The 19,288-nt window shown below is 39.3% G+C and overlaps 1 protein-coding gene across 1 annotated transcript in view; it reads right to left on the reverse strand.

Moving 5' to 3' along the window:
- Positions 1-767: 767 nt before the first annotated feature.
- Positions 768-19,288, reverse strand: part of nnt (nicotinamide nucleotide transhydrogenase) — a 61,654-nt gene continuing 43,133 nt past the window's right edge. Inside the window, exons 19-22 of the mRNA XM_088910561.1 lie at positions 18,401-18,482; positions 5,955-6,073; positions 5,506-5,621; positions 768-2,769 (exon numbers count right to left, since the gene is read on the reverse strand). Coding sequence (XP_088766687.1) covers positions 2,623-2,769; positions 5,506-5,621; positions 5,955-6,073; positions 18,401-18,482 — 464 coding nt within the window. The 3' untranslated portion in view covers positions 768-2,622. The remainder of the gene's footprint in view (positions 2,770-5,505; positions 5,622-5,954; positions 6,074-18,400; positions 18,483-19,288) is intronic.

The following is a 19,288-nucleotide window of genomic DNA, read 5'->3' on the forward strand; positions in this document are numbered from 1 at the left end:
ATTGGAGCTGATGAATGAAAGCATGCTGTGCTCTGGGCTGAAATCTGCGCTGGAACCTTTGAGAGACAGCCAGCCGCGTAACGAGAGAAACCACAGCCTAGATTTAATCTCAAAGATCTTACAGGTAGGCCTCCTTGTAAACAAGAATGCAGATGTCCCATTGTAAAAACGAGCCGACAATACATTCGCTTTGATCAGCATCCTGCGGAAAGTTACCTGCTATTACGCCCGAATCCATGGTTACCACTTGTTTTCCTTCAGCTGACAAGTGCTGCTTCTTATTGTTGCTGTTGTGGTAGTTCAACACCATTTGCTACCAAAGAATTTTTTTTTTGCCAGATATGAATGTGGTTTGTCCCGATTAACTGCATCTTTCTTTAACCTTATTCTTTAATTGGAAACTGGGACTAGAAGGTCTCACTGTCTCGTTTGTGCGTTTTCACAATCTGTCATACTTTACATTTAGAATCCAGCACCGTTTAAAAACTCATTTCTGAGTTTTTGGCTGCAGTGTAATGTGCATCTGACAGATGCTAAGGTCTGAATCTTAGCTTTTATCTGATTGCACACTGTGTTCACAGGATCCTGGGCGAGCAGGAGGAGTCCATCCACTAGTTTTCAAATTGCAACTTTTGTCCCGAGTGTGGATGTACAAAGAAACATCAAAGCAATTCCTGAAGACTTGAATGTGGCAGAGTGCTTTCAATACAGCAAAAACTAAATTTTGCTACAAAGAAAAATAAGCAAAGAAAACAGGAAGGTCGAAGTTGTTGTCAGGTCACTTTATTGTCTTTGAGGTTCCATGATAAACTGTCTGAAGATAAAAACCATTTCATTGCGTTCCTTGGCTGAATTCAACTTTGAATTGTCATCACGGACCTGGTATTAACCATAACAGTCTTAATGAACAGGAACAAGATGTGTATAAAAAGTACTAGAAAACAGTTTGCAGTTAAGCCTACTGGACCAAGAAAGTAAAACCTCCCTTAGCTTACTGGACCCTTCTATTTTCATAGACACAGGATTTGCAACTTAAGCCTTGAAGGTAAAATGTTCCCAGTCTTTTTGATTTAACAAGAGTGCACTGAACAATATCTAAGTGTAAAAACATACAGCTGGGCTGCTTCAGCCAGTAAAAACTCAAGTCTACCAAATACAGGGGGTACTGAGAAACCATGCTTATGTTTGATACATCTATCAAAAAAGTATTGCGGGTGAAACAAGTCTCTTCTAAAGGAACTGCAAGAACTGGTCAGGTTATCAAGCTTACAGAGGTAGGGATGTTGTGATGGTCATGCATGTTAACTTATTTATCTATTTTTATGCAACATGTAAGGTCCTAGTATACATATTCAGATTAAGGTTTGTTTAAAAACAATAAAAATGATTTGCTTTTAAACCCACCTTAAGTTTAACGCCTTCCACTGAGGAGCAAATGGAATGGATCGCAAGACTTTTTGAGACTGTCAGCATTTCATTACTTTGGCAATACCTCGAAGAGTTCTGTGCAGCCAATTTTAAATAATAAAAATCATGTAGGCGCATACAAAAAATTAATGCTGCCTCTCCCCTCCAAACACAATGTTTACTGCCTGAACATTACATCTAATGCTTTGCAATTGGTAGTTCCACAGATGGTAATAACTGATTTTTAATGCCCGATTGGGAAACCCATTAGTGGAGTATGGGCTGTTCATCATTTTACATTTTACAATTTAACTTTAACAAGAAAAGCCACAACCACCAGTCTATTTGTAGTATTGCTTCTGTGTACTTGTCTCTACACAAGCATACATTATAATGAGCTGCAATTTGCAAATATTCCCTCATTAAATGAATATTAGCCCTTGAGCTGTCTAAGCTTTCATGCGAAATTAAGTATTGCTGTCTTCTTCAGGTGTACGTGATGTAGTTTTGAGAAAATATTACTCTTTGTGCGGCAGCAATGAGGGTTTTTGTCAATTCTCCCACTTTGCCTTTGAATTTGTTTAATACTGAAAGTATTTCTCTTGTCTCTTCAGATGACGCTGAAAATCATTCCTTGACAGACCACTTCCTTCACTGCGTTGACTACATGAAATCCCAAACGCCATGTAGAACTCACAACAAGAACACAATTCTAATTCACAACACATTCTAAACTGACGAAAAAATAGTTCCATGAATTTTGATTCATAAATTTTTAGTTCAGTCTTCAACTTCAAGGTGAATTTAAATAATTAGCTACCCATCAGGGTATTAGTAATAAAATGTTCAAACTGGACGACTTACAACTTCTGTTTGATCCTTCCTCGAAAACCTTATGCTACAGTAAGATTTCTCCAGTACAGAGATTCGACAGGGAGAAAAGGCGAGGAAGGTTGAGTTAACACTGGATTCAATGAAATGTGGCACTAACTTTTGAAGATTTAGCTTGCTGTTAAAAATATCAATTTAAGAATTTTAACAAATGTAATGCTTTTAAGAAACATTGGGCTAACCTCTAATTCACGTGGTCTCCTAAACTAATAGGGAAGAGAGTATAACCATGTATTTTTTCTGCTTGTGTCTACTGTATGCCCTTTCTGGGTTATTATATGTGGGATCTGTGCACACTGCATCCCTTTTCCAAGCCTGGACTGATTACTGGAAGGCCTCTCGGACCTTGGATTGCAGAGCGTCACATGTTTTCTTGGCGTCTCCCAGCAGCATGCCTGTGTTGGGCTTGTAGAAGATTGGGTTGTCCACAGCAGCGTAGCCCACACCCAGGGACCTCTTCATCACAATGATCTGGAAAGGTTAGAGCAATTAAAAAACTTGCTTCGGCTGCAAGGCTAAATCCACATATTCCTGACTCATGCATCTTCTGACTAACTGCTGTGCTGTATGATTACCGTTTGTCTGTAGTTTTCTGCTACTGACCCTTTGAGTGTTCCCAAAGTTAATGTACAACTGCCTTAGCCGAAAGCTGGGCATAATAGAAGTGCATTCGTTTCTATCTAAACTCATCCAGTGTTTCAGATCTCCCAAATGGTGTCATTATTGAGTCTTGACAGGTGATGATGGACATCCTTTGTTTATGCAAAATTAGACAGCAATTACTGCTCTTGCATAAAACAACCAAACAGAAGAATTCTTAAAATATAAGCTTTAGGCAAAGTTTGCAAAAAATTGAATACCATAATGCTGAAAACAACAGACTTGTTTAAAAAGCACTCAAAGATTATTGTGATTGGAGAAGTTGTTAATTCAGCACCCTGAAGAGCTCAATCACAAGTGTAACTGCGCACAAAGCAGGACTGCAGACACCTCAATTAATGCTGAAAAGATTCAAATTGTCTTCTTCAGCGGCTTATTGTCTCTTGTTTCAATCTGACCTCATGGGGCCAGCTGGCAAGTCAAGGGAATGTGAAAGAAAACTCACTTTGCTTTTATTGAGAAAGTGAGCCAAGCTCCTGACATGCCTTATATCTCAATAAATAATCCCTCTGTGGCAGTTTGCCCCCCAACACACACATAGCCTGAAAGAGTACTCCAGTGTCAGACAGCTGAGGGCTCTGTGCATTTCTTTTTGAAAATGTCATTGTTTTCTTTACAAAATAACATGAACAAAAACATTTTAAAGGGATCACAGATGTGACCATACACAAAATTATTCTAGAAACCAGCTTTCTGCTTTCAAATGACCTCTCCTTCATTGCAAGGACACAGTGGTCTGCCTGCAGTATAGTGCTCAGCATTTTTAACTGTCTTTCAGTAATTCAGAAGGCTTTCACTTACTTTGTAAAAGGTGTTTTAGTCAATTTACACCACTTTTTAATTCTTAAATTGGCTAATTATTTGTAATCTGCTAAGTACTTTGATTACTTGTTTATAATTAAAGAGAAAATACTTTCCCTATACTTGGTAAGCTATGTTGGAAACTGTAGTCTTGAAAATAAAGATTGCCGTGGTACAATATTTGTAGCAAGAAGCTCAAGTCAATGTTCAGCCACAATTTCACAACCAATTCAAGGGCTCATATAGACCAAGCAGAGTCACAGTGTTGAGCAATTCTAATATACTGGATGCTAAATAAGTTGCTGTTTTGTACAGTTGTCACTGGGCAATATAGACTAATGCACAGGTTGTAAGCTCCCATTAATCTGCTGGCTAGTATAATGGCCAACGTGTATGCTTTGCCTTTGTCAACAACACATGCATTTAGTCATGTGCTGACTGTGCTTCAGTCATTACCTGGGAAAAAAGGTAATGGAAACCCAGGACATTACTTTGAACAGAGGCAATCAAACAGACTTTTTGTTTTGTTTAGGCAGGTTTCCTACTTCATGGTTGGTGGTTCATGGTTATCCTGGCACATAAAACATTATTTTGCATAATCAGTGAATCTAAGTTTAAACTCTTCGATAGAAAGTGGTTCCAAGACTGGGGTTCAGTGTGGATCTGGCCAGGTTATCGACCAACGACTAATGACTGCCTAAGCAAAAACAGATAAAACTGAGTTTTTCTCAGCAGTTGCTGATATGTTGAAAAATTAAACTCCAATCAACACAGATTTTAAACTCTCTTAAAAATCCTCCCCACATACTGTCAGCACTTGAGTGTATCTTTTCCTTGACTTCAGAGGAACAGACCAAGCAGAGGGAATCCACTTTTCAGAGTTTCAGAGTACAAAGCTGCCGTACAAAAAAAATGTGTGTTCCGTGGTTTTTTAAGACTTTAAACTTTACTTTACTTGAATATTATCTATGATCCAAAGAAATAGACAAGCTCACAGGTATTTTGCTATACACTATCCATTTTGATTAAGAAGAAATGGTAAAACTGTGTGTGGGGTGTGGTTTAAGGATAGCTGTGATTAATCAGCTGAAGCAATTTTTTAAAATTGTCCCTGTGTATGAAACAAGCATATGGGTATCAAGCAAGACGAAGAGTGGTTAAAACAGATGAGTTCTGTTTCTGTTAATTTGCACTTGCTCGTTCCAAATAGACCCCCACTGAAAGGGATTCGTCATTATTAATTGGAACGGTGTGAATTCTCTTTGTGTGTACCACACACCTGGCGACACAAGTGATTGTAAAACAGAGTGCAACACTACTCATGGTTTTATTTGTGTGTGTGAAAAGGTTTGCACTCCGCACTAAGAAAGGTAATTACTGCTTTAGTCGTTTGCATATATGCCAGAATTTTCACAGCTATCTGCTCCACAGTAGAATTTGGAAACATTAAAATCCAGGAAAGGGTAGTCCATAGCCAAAGGAGCTATGGAAAGGAGAAAAGGTATTCACCGGAGTACATTGCATTAATTGCATTTCAAATTCAAGATACAGCCAAACCAATTTTTGAACTGCAGCAAAAAGTTTTATATAGACGTTATATGACTAAGTGCAGGACCACCAAAGAAACTGAAAGAAATCCTTTTTTATAATGGTTTGAACGAATCATCAGGCACCAGCAGTTTAAAGAGTGAGTTTCCACTGAAAACCTCTTTTTCCACTGAAAACCGCTTTTCCGGTGACCCTCACCTGCTTCGACTTCCACACCTCCAGGACGGGCATGCCTGCGATGATGGAGTTGGGGTCTTCCTGAGCTGCCGAGTTCACAGTATCATTTGCACCGATGACGAGGACCAGGTCCGTTTCTAAGAAACCAAAGAAACAGAAAAATAATTCTGCCATCCTCAATAACAATGCTTCAATTACAACCTCTGCTGCCAAACAACCCCAAAGCCAGGAATACAGATTTGTCATACATTAAAGTTTCAATAAGACTGAAAATGAACGCTATAGAAACAGAGTGGGCCTTGACTATATTACCATTTCTATGCATTCTTCCCAGTGCAAATGCATGGTTGGGGGGGGTGTAGTTTAATCAGCAGTAAAAAATAAGTATTTCTTAAGCAATTCATCACATGTATGTCGACTAGAGTTTTTAAGCAAGATTTGGAGAGGTGTGACCAAGTTGGCACTCCTACCTGGGAAGTCCTCATTGATTTCATCCATCTCCAGGACCATGTCATAGGGCACTCCAGCCTCTGCCAGCAGCACATTCAGCTGGCCTGGCATGCGTCCAGCCACTGGGTGGATACCAAACCTAGCAAGACACAAGGACAAAGACACAGGGCTCCATGAGACAGGATAAAGTCAAACAAGCTTCTGTGGCAAAGGCAGACCAATTCAACATTGCATAAAATACAACCAAATAAATATTATTTTTGATTTGATTATGGGTGTAGTGTTACAGATTTCAAAACTAAGCTCTGGTAAGCTCTAGTAAGCAATGCAGAAAAACCTGATTCATAAGTTGATAATCCTTGTTTATTATGGAATCAAGATTGATTTTATGCCGTTCTAAAATATACTCTTTGTTGTCGGTAACAAGCCCATGCAGGATTCCACCAAAACAGTCTGAGCAACTGCATCCCCTCAGCTTTGAGCTGGAAGTCTAATGTTATCCATCGGTCTCATATCCCACATAATAAGCACAATAATTCCTAAGGAGAATTACTGTGGCACATGTGGCTATGCATAAATACTTTTCTTTGTATCAAATGACAAGACGATCCCTGTTCACCATGTACAACATATGGACTAATACGTAGTGGTGTTCTGTGCAGATACAGTATGTCTTTATGCCAAGACATGCAGTTCTAAACTAAGCATTTGACACATCAAAAGATGCAGTAAATGCACTGCTTGACTTGTAACAATGTTCTGTTCTAACCTTAAATTTTATGTGTACAATTAGCTGTAAATGTAATCCATCTACCTATTGTTGATGACACCACAATGTATAATGCTGCCATCGTGTAAATACGAACTATTTTCCAATTATTAGACATTTTGCAGGCAGATGATTTAGCTAAATATAGGCACTGAAAAATATGCTGATCTGGAGCAGTCTGAAACATAAATTAGTAACTAATTAGAAATTTTGTGAGAATTAAAATTCCTTCACATTGGTAGGGTGAAGCCAGTGGTTCTCAGCTCCAGTCCTGAGATAACTCTGTCTGCTTGTTTTCATTACAACTGGGCCCTGATTCATTGGTGCTAACTGATTAAATTGATCAGCTTGCTTATTGTTTTCTGCACTCAGTCCTTATTTCCAGTAATATCAGCACACAGAATTGTATTCATTCTGTACTCAACTTACTAATTAATTCACCTCCACAGTTTAGACTAAAACAGATCTTTAACACGTAATCTATCAGACAACTCCAACAGTATGTCAGTGGCTTTTCCTCTAAGTCCAAATAGTTAAGATTTAAACTAACACACCTGAATGATGACAAATACAAACCTCAATAAACAACCCCAACAATGAAAGTCAAAACACCCAGGTCTTCTGTTTTTGTCTGTTCATGTTGCACTCTATGATTTTAAATCCCATCCAGCTGGTTCTGCTTTGTTAACCCTAAGAAAATGCAAACTGAACTCTGACAGGCTTCCTGTAAAATTAGGTCAGGACCTCAATGAAAGAAGGTCCATGATCCCAATATTCTTATGCTGATCCATTTATACGTCAATATGAGGTTGTGAGACTGGTATTTATCTAATTTAATGAGGACTAAAGCAACTATTTTTCTCTGTGCATGTCATTCCTTTGATCTATTTTATAACCGCAACCGCATTTAGATGCTTCATCTGAGCTAAAACATTAGTTTTATCTTACGATACAGTGAATATGGGTCCATGGATTTTTTATAATGGATATTACCGTATCTTAAAACTGTGAAAAATAAAGCTTTCAATGTGTAGGCACAGAATGATTTTTTTAAAGCCTGATTCAAGCCCTGCTTAATCCTACTAAGAACAGAAGATCTGAATCTATTTCACCTTTCACCCCTGCAAGGAACTTCAGTTTATAGCTGAGGCTTTTTCCTTTTATTTTTCCACAGTTGCATCCATCTTTCCCTATTAGTCCTCGATAATTATCCCTCTTTATTATCCTAATATGATTAGGAACTGTGCAGCTCTACCTCTGTTCAAAAAGCTGACTTCTGACAGAAAAGGAAAAGACAGAACCTAATGTCAATCCAAAGATGCAGTGAAATGGCTGGAACAGACACACTACCAAACACCCAGCATGTCTGTGTAGGGAAGATGCCAATAACATTTCCTGATGCAAGCCATGGCAAGCGAGCTGAATGCACAGCCGAGCTGAATCTTCTCACATTAATATCGGGTCTTCATGCCATACTAGGAAACTACTCCTGTGGTATGTTTGCGGCAGGAAGGGAAATGAACCCAACAAACCTCCAGTACTGGAGAAAAATCCAACAAGGCAAATTGAGGCCATTTTTAAGGAATTATTTTCCCAGTGTACTCTCTTTACTTCTCCTTGTGAATACTTTTGGTTTGGTGGAAGTACAAGCTGCTTGTGGTTCTGGTATTCCATCATTCCTTTCCCATTTCTCCTGCGCATTAAACTGCAGCAAGCTGGAATTCGGCTGCGAGGGAAGACGGGACTGTCACTGAAACCATCCGCACATAGAACCATGCTTTCATTTTTAACCTCTTTAGTGCTACCTTGGCACTGTGTGCCATCAACTGCGCCACCCGCAGTGTACCAAATCGACAGGATCTGACAGTCCTGATCACTCATCTGACTGATCAACTGACTGATACGGCTTCTGTGGTCAGGGATGTCATGCAATATAGTTATTGATAATAGCAGTGAACAACTTTAAAAATGATATAATACTAAAAATCCCATGATGCACTTCTTTTTCAATGTCGATACCTGCAATCAACTTCAGGTTAGAAAAGGCTCCATTCTCAGTTTACAGAAAAAACAAAAATAGACATAAGATAAAGCAGGTTTTACTGTTACATTAAGATTGCGTGACCATCACTATTTTGTACTCATTTACATAGAAAAAGGATTGTCAGAATCTATTTTGTTTTAAGGAAAGTAGCAGTCCAAGGTAGAGAACAATGTTGCAGGAAACTGCTCTAAGACACACTGAAGGAGTTTTCAGTCTCTCTACGCACATATATGCACATTTCATTTCATGGGCTCTTTACATGTATTATTATTTACATGTATAATACACAATGTATATTACATGTATTAAGTCTAACTGCACAAATGCTAGCAGGCCATGCATGACTTGCGATTCCAATGACTCGCCTGTCTACTCTTTCTTCCCCGGTCAGTGGAAGCAACTGATCCATCAGAGAGACCACATACTGAAAAAGAGAAATCCAGCGAATAGTTTGGACAATTTAATCTAAAAATTGGAGGTATTTCACTCCACAATAAGTCTCAATCAAATGGTATCTGGAAAAAAATGTAGCATTTTCATTCACATAAAGTTCCAGATTTGTATTTAAGACCCCATCCAACACACACTCACTTGAAGATAAGCTATCATGAGGAACACTTAGGAGAGAAAGTTATTAAACCAAATATAATTTACAAATAATAATGAATGCTGAAACTCATATACAGACTATATACAATATACAGGGTTGTTCTAAAGTCTTGAAATCTCTTCCAAGAAGAATATACCTATAACCATGCACCCATTTTAGTTGAAAACTGCTGGGCATACATACAAGATAATTGGCAACTACAGATCTATAGGCAATAGAAAACAAATCACCACCAGGTGGCTCTGAATTACCCTAAGTGCTCAATAGACACCCCATTTGGACCAAACAATGATCATGCTACATGGAAAAGTACTACCACAATTCTTGAAAATGGCATTTATGCCATGCAAATACAAATTTAAAATGTACTGATTCTAAAACTGTACACTATCGACTACTATTCCTCTGTTCTCCTTCCAAAACTGCTTAACTCTTTAAGTTGTATTACTTAGGAAGAAGGGGACTTCATGGAGCTTGGAGTAATTTCAGTGCACTATTAATACCCCAGCTTTGCCAAAGCAAACCTTGATTTATGCAACAGAGCAACAGGCAGTCGCAGGAAGTGACCTCTCCTGAGAAAGACTACTTGAGGCAATATATACAGTATAAAAAACTGACATGTCATATTGAAACTTCTGAATGCTGTCTGTGCAGAACAGCACAGAGACTCCAATTACTGTGATTTTACTGGCAATATACTTGCTGTAATCAATTTGTGAAACCAAGAAAAAACTGACTAAGGCAAAACCCCATAAATAATGAAAGAGAAGCTGAAAGAGATAGAAGAGAAGCTCAAAGAGAAATGCTGCTAGCTGAGCTTTGAATTTGGCATTAGGGACAAGAGTTAGGACACTACCAAATACAGACACTACCAAACAGTTGTATGTATTAAAGTGAATTAATTAAGAAGTAGTGCACGGCAGTGGTAATGATCCTGCATAAAGTCCACAAATGAGAGAAGGTCGTTCAGCTTCTCATCCGTCTCCTCCACATGCTACACAGTCACTATTGGGAACAAACTCATTTCTACCCTATGCAAGGGACAAGATTAACAAATCAAATCTAACCTGTGTTTGTTGAAATCAGAGCACCTGGTGAACACCCACATGAGCATGGGGGGAACCCAGGATCCTAGATAGGTGAGGCAGTAGCGCTCACCACCACAGACCATGGCACTGTGCTGTCCACAAACACAGGACACAAACCTAAAGAAAGTCACTGGAAAGTAGTGGAACTGCAGAAACCTTTCCAAATGAGACTTACAATGGCAACCACACAATGCACCATGCTGCTTTCAGCTAAATCCATCCATCCATCCACCTTCTATCCGGTTTATCCAGGACAAGGTCATGGCGGGAGCCGGGCTTAACCGGGAAAGCAGCGGGCTCAAGCCAGGATTCACGCTGGTTGGGCAGACACAAATATGCACACCTTCACACCAGGGCCATTTTTCCCAGAAGCCAATTAACCTACCAGTATGTCTTTGGACTATGGAAGGAAACTGAAGCACCCAGAGGAAACTCACATGAACATGGAGAGAATTTATAAACTTCGCACAGATAGCTTCCCAGGTCTGAAACTGACCCAGGCCCCCAGCCCTGCAAGGCAACAATGCTAACCGCTATGCCACCACGTCTCCCTAAACCCACCCACCCACTCAAAAAATCCCTACGGCCCATTTCGTTTTTCACCTGGTAACAAGAGACTATCAGAAGGGGAATGCCAGAGAATGTGTCCACCCAGGCCACCCACTTCCTCCATCAATTACACATGCAATAATCGGTGACAGCTGCAGGACAGGATCAAAAGGAGGGAGAAAATTACCACAGCTCCTGGTTGCTGCCTCCACTCACATGACAGGGCAGTGTGCAGGGACAGTGAGCTGGGTTAATGGGGGGGTCTGGACCTGTTGTTTGATCTGCCGGGTGGACTGGCCTCATTACAGCGTATGCAGGTCGGGCAATTCATAACAAAAGCAGCAGGAAGAAAGTGTTATACATGTTCAAATCCCCACAGTTAGCCAGATAATTGTATGCAGATGGCCTGCGCCACAATTCCCTTACAAAGTGGGAATTTCTTTCAAATTCTTTAGCGCAAACAACCCAGACTAAGCCTCCAACTGCAGAGCAATTTGATCCATTTCAGGTTTTTACAAGCTGCAGGATTTTGGCAATCCAAAATAAGGTCACATGCAACAACTGATCTTAAGAACAGCAGCCTGGAGATCATAATCAGAAAATGGACAAAACTGCTCTTTAATGGGAACAATTACTTTTCCCATTACATTTCTTGTTTTATTCTAGTTTTTTTTCTTGGCTTAAAGGTTCAGTTCCAGCTTGTGCTTTAAACTGATAATGTAGATAGGCAATTCAGCGTTCCTTAAGGATCTACTTTACATGCCAGAAGCCATTGTGAAAAAGCACAGAGATATACTAATCTTGAAGTTATTTAATCCTAATATTAGATGAAGATCCACCCATCTGTTGTCAGAAGGCCAATTGTTCTAGTAAGGGTCAAGGCAACCCAGAAACTGGAGCACATCCGAGGAGCACAGAGCGCAAGGCAGGCCTGAGGAGCACATGACTGACTGCTCCCACCTGGATGGGACACCAGGCCACAATCGCCCATGACAGACGGGATGGATGAAGTATAAGAATTTAAGCAAAACAAAAACAAAAAGATGGTGGCCTGGGGGGGGGGGGTTCTGGAGAGAGAGCCCTTATCTTTTTTGGCAGACAACAGCTACAGCAAATTGAAGAGAAGCTTTGTATCCAGTCTGGCTGCGACCCAGCGCGGATGTGTGCAACGCTTACTCCATCTGGTCTGTGTGACTGCCGAGTTCAGAGGAGTGAGAATGGCCAGCAGCTGCAGACAAGGAGATCTCTGGGAACGCCATTTGGAGGGAGGGAGGTGGGGGTGTGGGACTGCGCAATGTCGCTTCTACAGATTTCTATGCTCGACAACTGAGAAAAGGAAGGGGGGTAAACTGCAAAGACTCGTTTGGTGCTACTTGCTTCTTTTCTTTAAACCCCACCATGGCAGCTAACCAGTCACTGCCGTTTCGCTGCACCTTCAAACAAACCTCCAGCATGAGGCATTAAGCATGGTGGCCGAATTCTGCGGCTCATCTGTGCTGCTGTCAGGGAGGTGTGTGGGTGGCATTCTTCTCCCCCAGCGGCTCTGCGGTCGGCTGCTGTCTTTTGAAAGCCAAGCCATCGCATCCCACAGTGGTAAGCCTCAACATGGCAGGAGCTGACGGATCAGAGCACTCCACTTCCTACCTTCACAGCCCTGTTGTAATTCTCTCTCAGCAGGTCTGGTGGTACAGCTCTTGCTCTGACCACATTTCCCCTGTGAACTAACCCTTGCAAGGAAAAGCAAATAAACAGCCATACGAGTCTATACTTAAGGCGCTTCATTCTTATTTTAACATATTAGACAAGACTACCTGCCTATAAACATCTTTAAACTTTAAAAAAATCCACAGATTGTGATGCATGAACTAGGACACTGGTTCCTAACTCCTGTGTCCTCAGGCTTTTGTTCCAGCTGAGATTGTAATCTAATTGTAGGCTATTAGATTTGAAAAGGCATACTTTTAAATTTACTTTCAGCTCTTTAAATATTGAAAGGGATTTAGAATTGGTATCAACCTGGTACCAGTTTCTAAGTTTTAGAACTCTCCTCATTAAGCTGAAGAAAAAAAATTACTGTAGACGTGTCTGATACAGCGTCATTCCCACCTATGTTCATCACCTGTCAAAAGCTGTTCAGACTGCTATCAGGGAGCAAACTTACAAGTTCACAAGTTGTTTAGTTGAAGTTTTTGGAACGACAGGTTGCAAGCTCTATATTTTTGAAAACGAATGCATAAACAGTGCACAAAACTGTAAACACACATGCAGACAATTAGAGGCATCAATCTGAACCAGCGATTACCAGCTCAGATGAAAAGAAAAAAACAGTAGATACAGGGGTTCTCCAAGACCAGATTTGGAACCTCTAAACTAGAAGATATATTTGACTATTTTTCCTATCATAGAACATTACAATTTTACATAGAGATTTAGCAACCAAGTTCTGTGATTAGTCATTTTATATGATACCTGATGCTGCTCTATGCTTGCCTCAAAATCCCAATGTATTTTAAAGTCTGTTTAAGAAGTTTAATGGATTCATGAAACATGTGCTATGACCCACTGCCATTTTAAATACCAATGGTTTAATAATATGAGATGCTACTTATTAATCTTTTTTCTGAATTAAAGAAAAAGATCTGTATATTACAAAGCAAGGCAGACTGATCAGAAATCTTAAAATGTCTGGTTCACACAGAAATGCAAAGATAAAATTCCTAGAAACATCGCAGAAATAAATGTCTTTCACACTGCATCTCCCGATACAACAATCTTATCATCACCCTTTTGCATGCCCAGAGCATGTGACATCACAAAATCAACTTGTCATTGGCATATCACTTTCCTTCTATTCCATCAACCATGCAAAATTGATGTGGTATCAAATAAAGTATAGGTTTCATGCTTTAGTGCGAAGCAATGCAGAGTTTCAAAAGAAAATTCTCACAAACTGCATAAACTGTACAAACATGATTGGTTTTCTAATTCTGTATATTGAAAGGTAAGAAACATGGGTAAGAAAGCTGAAAAACTGCACAGGGTTGTATGTATCCCAATATTTTTCCAACTAAGAAAACTTGCAATTCTGTCTGAATCTGTAGCTGAAAAACCAATTCACACATTTGTTATCAAGTATAGATTACTGTAATGCCCTGCTTGCAGAAGTGTAGTAAGCCACACTTAAATGACAAAATGGTCAGAATTTGGCAGCTAAAATCTTGGCACATGAAAGTGATCACATTACTCCTGCCTTGGCATCCCTACACTCCAGTCAGGTTTTGAGTTGATTTTTAAATCCTTTGACTTCCGTTTAACGTTCTAAAATCCTTCCCAGTAGCTCACCAGTATCTAGCCAATATTTTAATGTGCCTTCTCCCCTCAATGTGACATTTTCTCTGCCCATACTGGTTTATTGTGTATTCTCCTTGCACATCTCCACTCTGGGAGTGACTTTTTCTTTATTGCTGTGCAACACCTGGAACTCTCTAAAGAATTCAGGGTCTCAACCACACTGGGTGCTTTTAGGGTTGAGCTTAAAATGGCTAAAAATGAGCTTTTTTTCTGATCTGCCACAGACTTGTTATTTGGCTTCATAATTTTCTTTAATTTTGTGTGATATACTTATTATGTATTAAAAAAATTCCAACATTATTTATTTTAAACATGGTAAACAAGTTTATAAATAGTAATTTATTACTAATTTGTGTGATTCTTTTTCCACATCTGATATGACATGACATGACATGTGACATGAGTAGTGTCAATTCTGCCATTCTTTGTCAGTCAGAGGACAACACTTCTGTCTGTACCCAATAAAGTGTAAGTACAAGACCCAAATCATTTTCAAGTTCAAAACAAGTATAGTAAAAGTATGATTTTCTGCTCATTCAATCGGCAAATATGCTAGTTCTGGTAACAATTAAGCACATATTTAATTATTTTAGAACGTGCATACTGTGAATTCAGTTAAAAAACCCAAATGGCTTCAAATAATTGTCTCTGGCTCTAAGTCACTTCCTCTGCAGTTTAGCACTGTTAATCATACTATCCCACAACTGTTCTTGGTCGCTTGCTTTGGATTAAAGCTCAAGATGACAGCTGCTATCTCAACATAAAAGCAAACCAACAGCCTATGCAGACAATCAGAAAGAAACAATCTCCTCACCCCGTAACGTAAGGTAAGAGAAATAAAACTGGCACCATAAAGCAGAAAACAAATCACTAAAACTAAAGAAGGCACGCAATTTTTTTTTCTAAATGGAGCTTTTGTAAAAACACAAAAACACTCCCAGAATTTTGTAGGGATAGACTGGACGCATGACCTCATCCACACAGCTGGTGCGGTTGAAGCCATTTCTTTCCAGAGCGAGATGAAGTTAATGTTGGAAAATGAGGGTCGGCTCCGATAATGGGATTCTCGGAAATCACTGACATTGCTTCCTAAAGCTACAGAAAGCACAAACAGACACATGAGCACGGATACCGCTATCTCTCTGACTCAGCTCTCCACATCTACATGCGTAAAACACACTTACTGTATACAAATTTAAAGTGCAGAACAAATAGCTGGAGGCAGATTTGTGAACACTGACTCACAATATGACAACGACCAAGATCTTGCTTCATGTAAGTAAAACACTGAAATACAGGGTGACCTCCAAACAATGATACGGCCACCACTGTCCCCAGTTTTCTAACCTCCTGAGCTATCAAGGAGGTTAAAAATATAAAAGCTCAGTTTTGATGTTCTCTTAAGGTAGCATATTATAAGAAAGCAATAAATGTTATGCATTTGTTTTCAAAACAATTTATCTACTTTAATGTATACTTGAAATATTTTGACCTGCATTTGTAACACGTATAAAGAATTCTACACTATAGTTATTTCTGGTACAACATGAATTACAGATCCCTATATGTCACTTAAAACATGAATGCATTCAGAAAGAAAATTGAAATCATACCTCAATACCTCAAAACACCTCAGTGGTTGGCTGAGATATTAAATGTATTACAATGACAAAAAAAATTGCTTCTTAAATTACTCTGCAGTCCAGCAAAAGAACAGGGCTAGATAGGATTTTTGTTTGGCTGCTGGTGGAGATTTTCTGAGTGTCCATTACAGAGAAATGCTTGTCAAGAGATCCTCATATTTCTGTGCCCTGGGCCACAACCTTCTACGAACATAAAACATTTTCTTGATGCCACTACATTTGATGATATGAGTGACTGCGAGGAAAATAAAAAAAAGATACAATTCAAGTTTTAGTATACAGTCTGCCAGAATTAAGTTCAAACTGAACGTTGCTTGTTTTTTTGAACATTAAAATTCTCTAATTCTCTTTTACCTTTCACCTACCCTTTCAGGTCAGTCTCATATCCTTTCAGTGCACTGCAACATGAGAGCAGATTATTTCATCGCTACATGTTGCATTACGTAGTGAGCACCTGTCTCTCTCCTCTTTCTCTCCTTCTGCCTTCTTAGAGTGATCGAAGGCTCCCAGAACAAGCAGGTCTCACATCAGAGGGAATTACATGTACTCTGGAAAGCCAACAAAAGAACTGAACAATGGGGCAGGAGAATGGTGTTATTTAAGCCACTCTTTGAAATGGAAGTATCCCACACACACAAGTTGAAGTCGGGGGCAAAAAAAAGGGCAGAAAATGTCACAAGTTTTTGATCCTAAAAGTTCCTAAAATGATAAACGGCACCTCAGACTGGAATGAAACCGGAGCTGTGGAAAAACCTGGTGAGGTCACCTATTTCAAGTGAAAATTTGGGCTTCTGTGATGGACTTGTTTTTCTTTTGACTAAAAATAAGAGTCATCAGACAGCAAGAGACTTTGCTTACATAGTATTTCCTGGATCAGCTCTTTAATCAATTCAAGAACACCTGATTGTTTGCTTTCTTCCCTGTGTACTTTACTTCACTCGCAACTGGACAGAACACAAACTGCTTTCTAGCCAGAAACCTGCCAATGAAGATGGCTCATAGGTATGGATCAATACACAGTATTTATAATGCTATACACACAGACGCATGCATATAGTCGTTAAAAACACAAATCCATTATCCCATATTTACTATCCTCTTTTTATGCTTAGTAGGCTTCAAAAAATGAAATCCTTGGCTCAATGACTCTGTTTTGCACATTATGCACGTGAGCACCAGGATTGTTCCAACCTGCAATAGAATAACCAGAACAGGCTATGGACACAGGCACATTCATGCGGACATGTCCAGGGTGGCTACGAACTACGTTTCCAATGCTCAGTGAAAAACTCTAACATGTCCCTCTGCAGATTTCTTTAAAGCATCAAATGCTAAATAACCAAAAATTATATTTCAGTTTTAAAAATGGGAAAAGTTCATGTGCCAGAACAAAGCAACATTAAAGATTTTGATAAGGGCAAGCGTGGCCAATGATTTGGCTTGTAAACGCTTGGCCAACCGCTAAAGAGACACATCCTCACAAACGTCAGACAATGGGACAGGCCCCAAAAGGTTTTCCCGACCAATGTCTCCCACACGCCAGATGAATCCTTAGAAGGGTGACAAGATAAATTTGATATAATATGGCCATTCAAAGGAACAGAACACAGGCTTTCAGGGCAATTATCATTCTAAGCATTTGCTATTTCCTTTCCAGCAGCAGTTATTTATTATAAGGACATGCGCTCACAGCAAAGCCCAAAAAAGCACTCTCTTCTGGGAGACTGGAGTGTCTCTGTAGAGATCTGTTTAGTTCTGCTTCTCTGCTCTTTAAATAAAACAGCCTGGGGGCAGAAATAAAAACAGAAGATATGCATGCCGCAAAAGTAAAATAAGCAAACACCTTTAATTTTATAGAAATCAGAGTTTCTGAACATCCACCATTGCTGCTGTGACCTTGCAGTTCTATGGTTGCCATGTGAAGCATCTGCAAAAGCAGAAGTGCTTTTATAACTGTAATTTGTAGTTGCTGCAGTAATGGAAAGGAATAATCTATATTCTCATTCACTGTGTGTGGTGATCTAAAGTGGGCTCCTTTGATTTTATCTCTTTGGATCTACTTCATGTGGAAAAATGACAAAACATTTTTGGCACTATGTCGATGAGCTTGATTCCAAGTGTTTTTAAAGAGAGGTTTTTTTTCCCCGTTAAGGAACAAGAAAGAGGGTTAATCAGGAAGACTAGGAAAAGGAAATGGGTTGAGGAAAAGTTGGAAACTCTTGCAATTCCTTTGTTCCCCAGATTCCAGAAAAGGGGAATCTGACAAATGCTGACCTTACCTATTTAATTTACAAAAACCAAAGGTTACTTTGTGATTCTACAAGGTTAGGAATTGGGGATAGACAACACTGCTCTAAAATAAAAGACTAAAGGTTCTAGAAGCAGCCAACCTGGGTCTAAAAGCCAACATACCTCACTTTCTTTCCCTGTTCCTGGAGCACCTTAACCAGCTCGGCAATGGGGTACTGAGCCTTGGCAGCACACAGACCATAACCTAGAAGAAAGAAGTTTAAAAACATGAATCACAGAGAAAAGAAAAATGCAAAGCATTCACTTTGAAGATCCAGGTTCATAAAGCAAAAGTAATCTTTAATTTTGATGTTAAACAGTTATACACTTTTAGCTATATGCATTCTGCAAAATATTTTCTCAGAAGTGTACAAACACCCTCTTCAAAGGGGCTCACATTTTGTTGTTAATTGGTGTGTCGACTTCTTTACGGCTCAAGATCTTAATGCGAGATCCGAGAAAGCAGTTCAGGTGCAGGTCCCACAGCAAATGCATCATATATGCAGATCTTTGTCTTTAAAACATTACCTCCCTAGTATTAGCAATTTCTATGCCTGTATAAGATTTGGTAATAAGTGGAAAGATGTCTTTACTCAGAAAAAACAGCATGTTTGCTAATCTTCTATTTGAATTTATCTATACATTTTTAAGCATACTTGTTCACATTAATTCTTCTGCAAGTTCTTAAAAGATAGCCATATTTCTAAGTATAATACCAGGATTTCCACTTTTTTTGGCCTAACCTCATACACAGAAAGCAACACTGACATTTTATGTAATGTGGTTAACATACCTCTTTAACACAGACATCGATTAAACAGCTCATTTAACAAAATCTTCATGCATTGCTGCTCAACCCAGAGTTATTTCGTATTCAAGTAAAAAAAAAACTTATGTACAGCTGATCTCTAACCCGAAACCTGCATCAAGTCCAGGTCTCTCAGGCGCAGCGTGGCGTTGCACAGCCTATGCTTTGACTATGACTAAACAATAAAAACCACTTCAGACAGA

Source organism: Atractosteus spatula, chromosome 3, assembly GCF_055471065.1.
Source record: "Atractosteus spatula isolate fAtrSpa1 chromosome 3, fAtrSpa1.hap1, whole genome shotgun sequence".
Lineage (NCBI taxonomy): Eukaryota > Metazoa > Chordata > Actinopteri > Semionotiformes > Lepisosteidae > Atractosteus > Atractosteus spatula.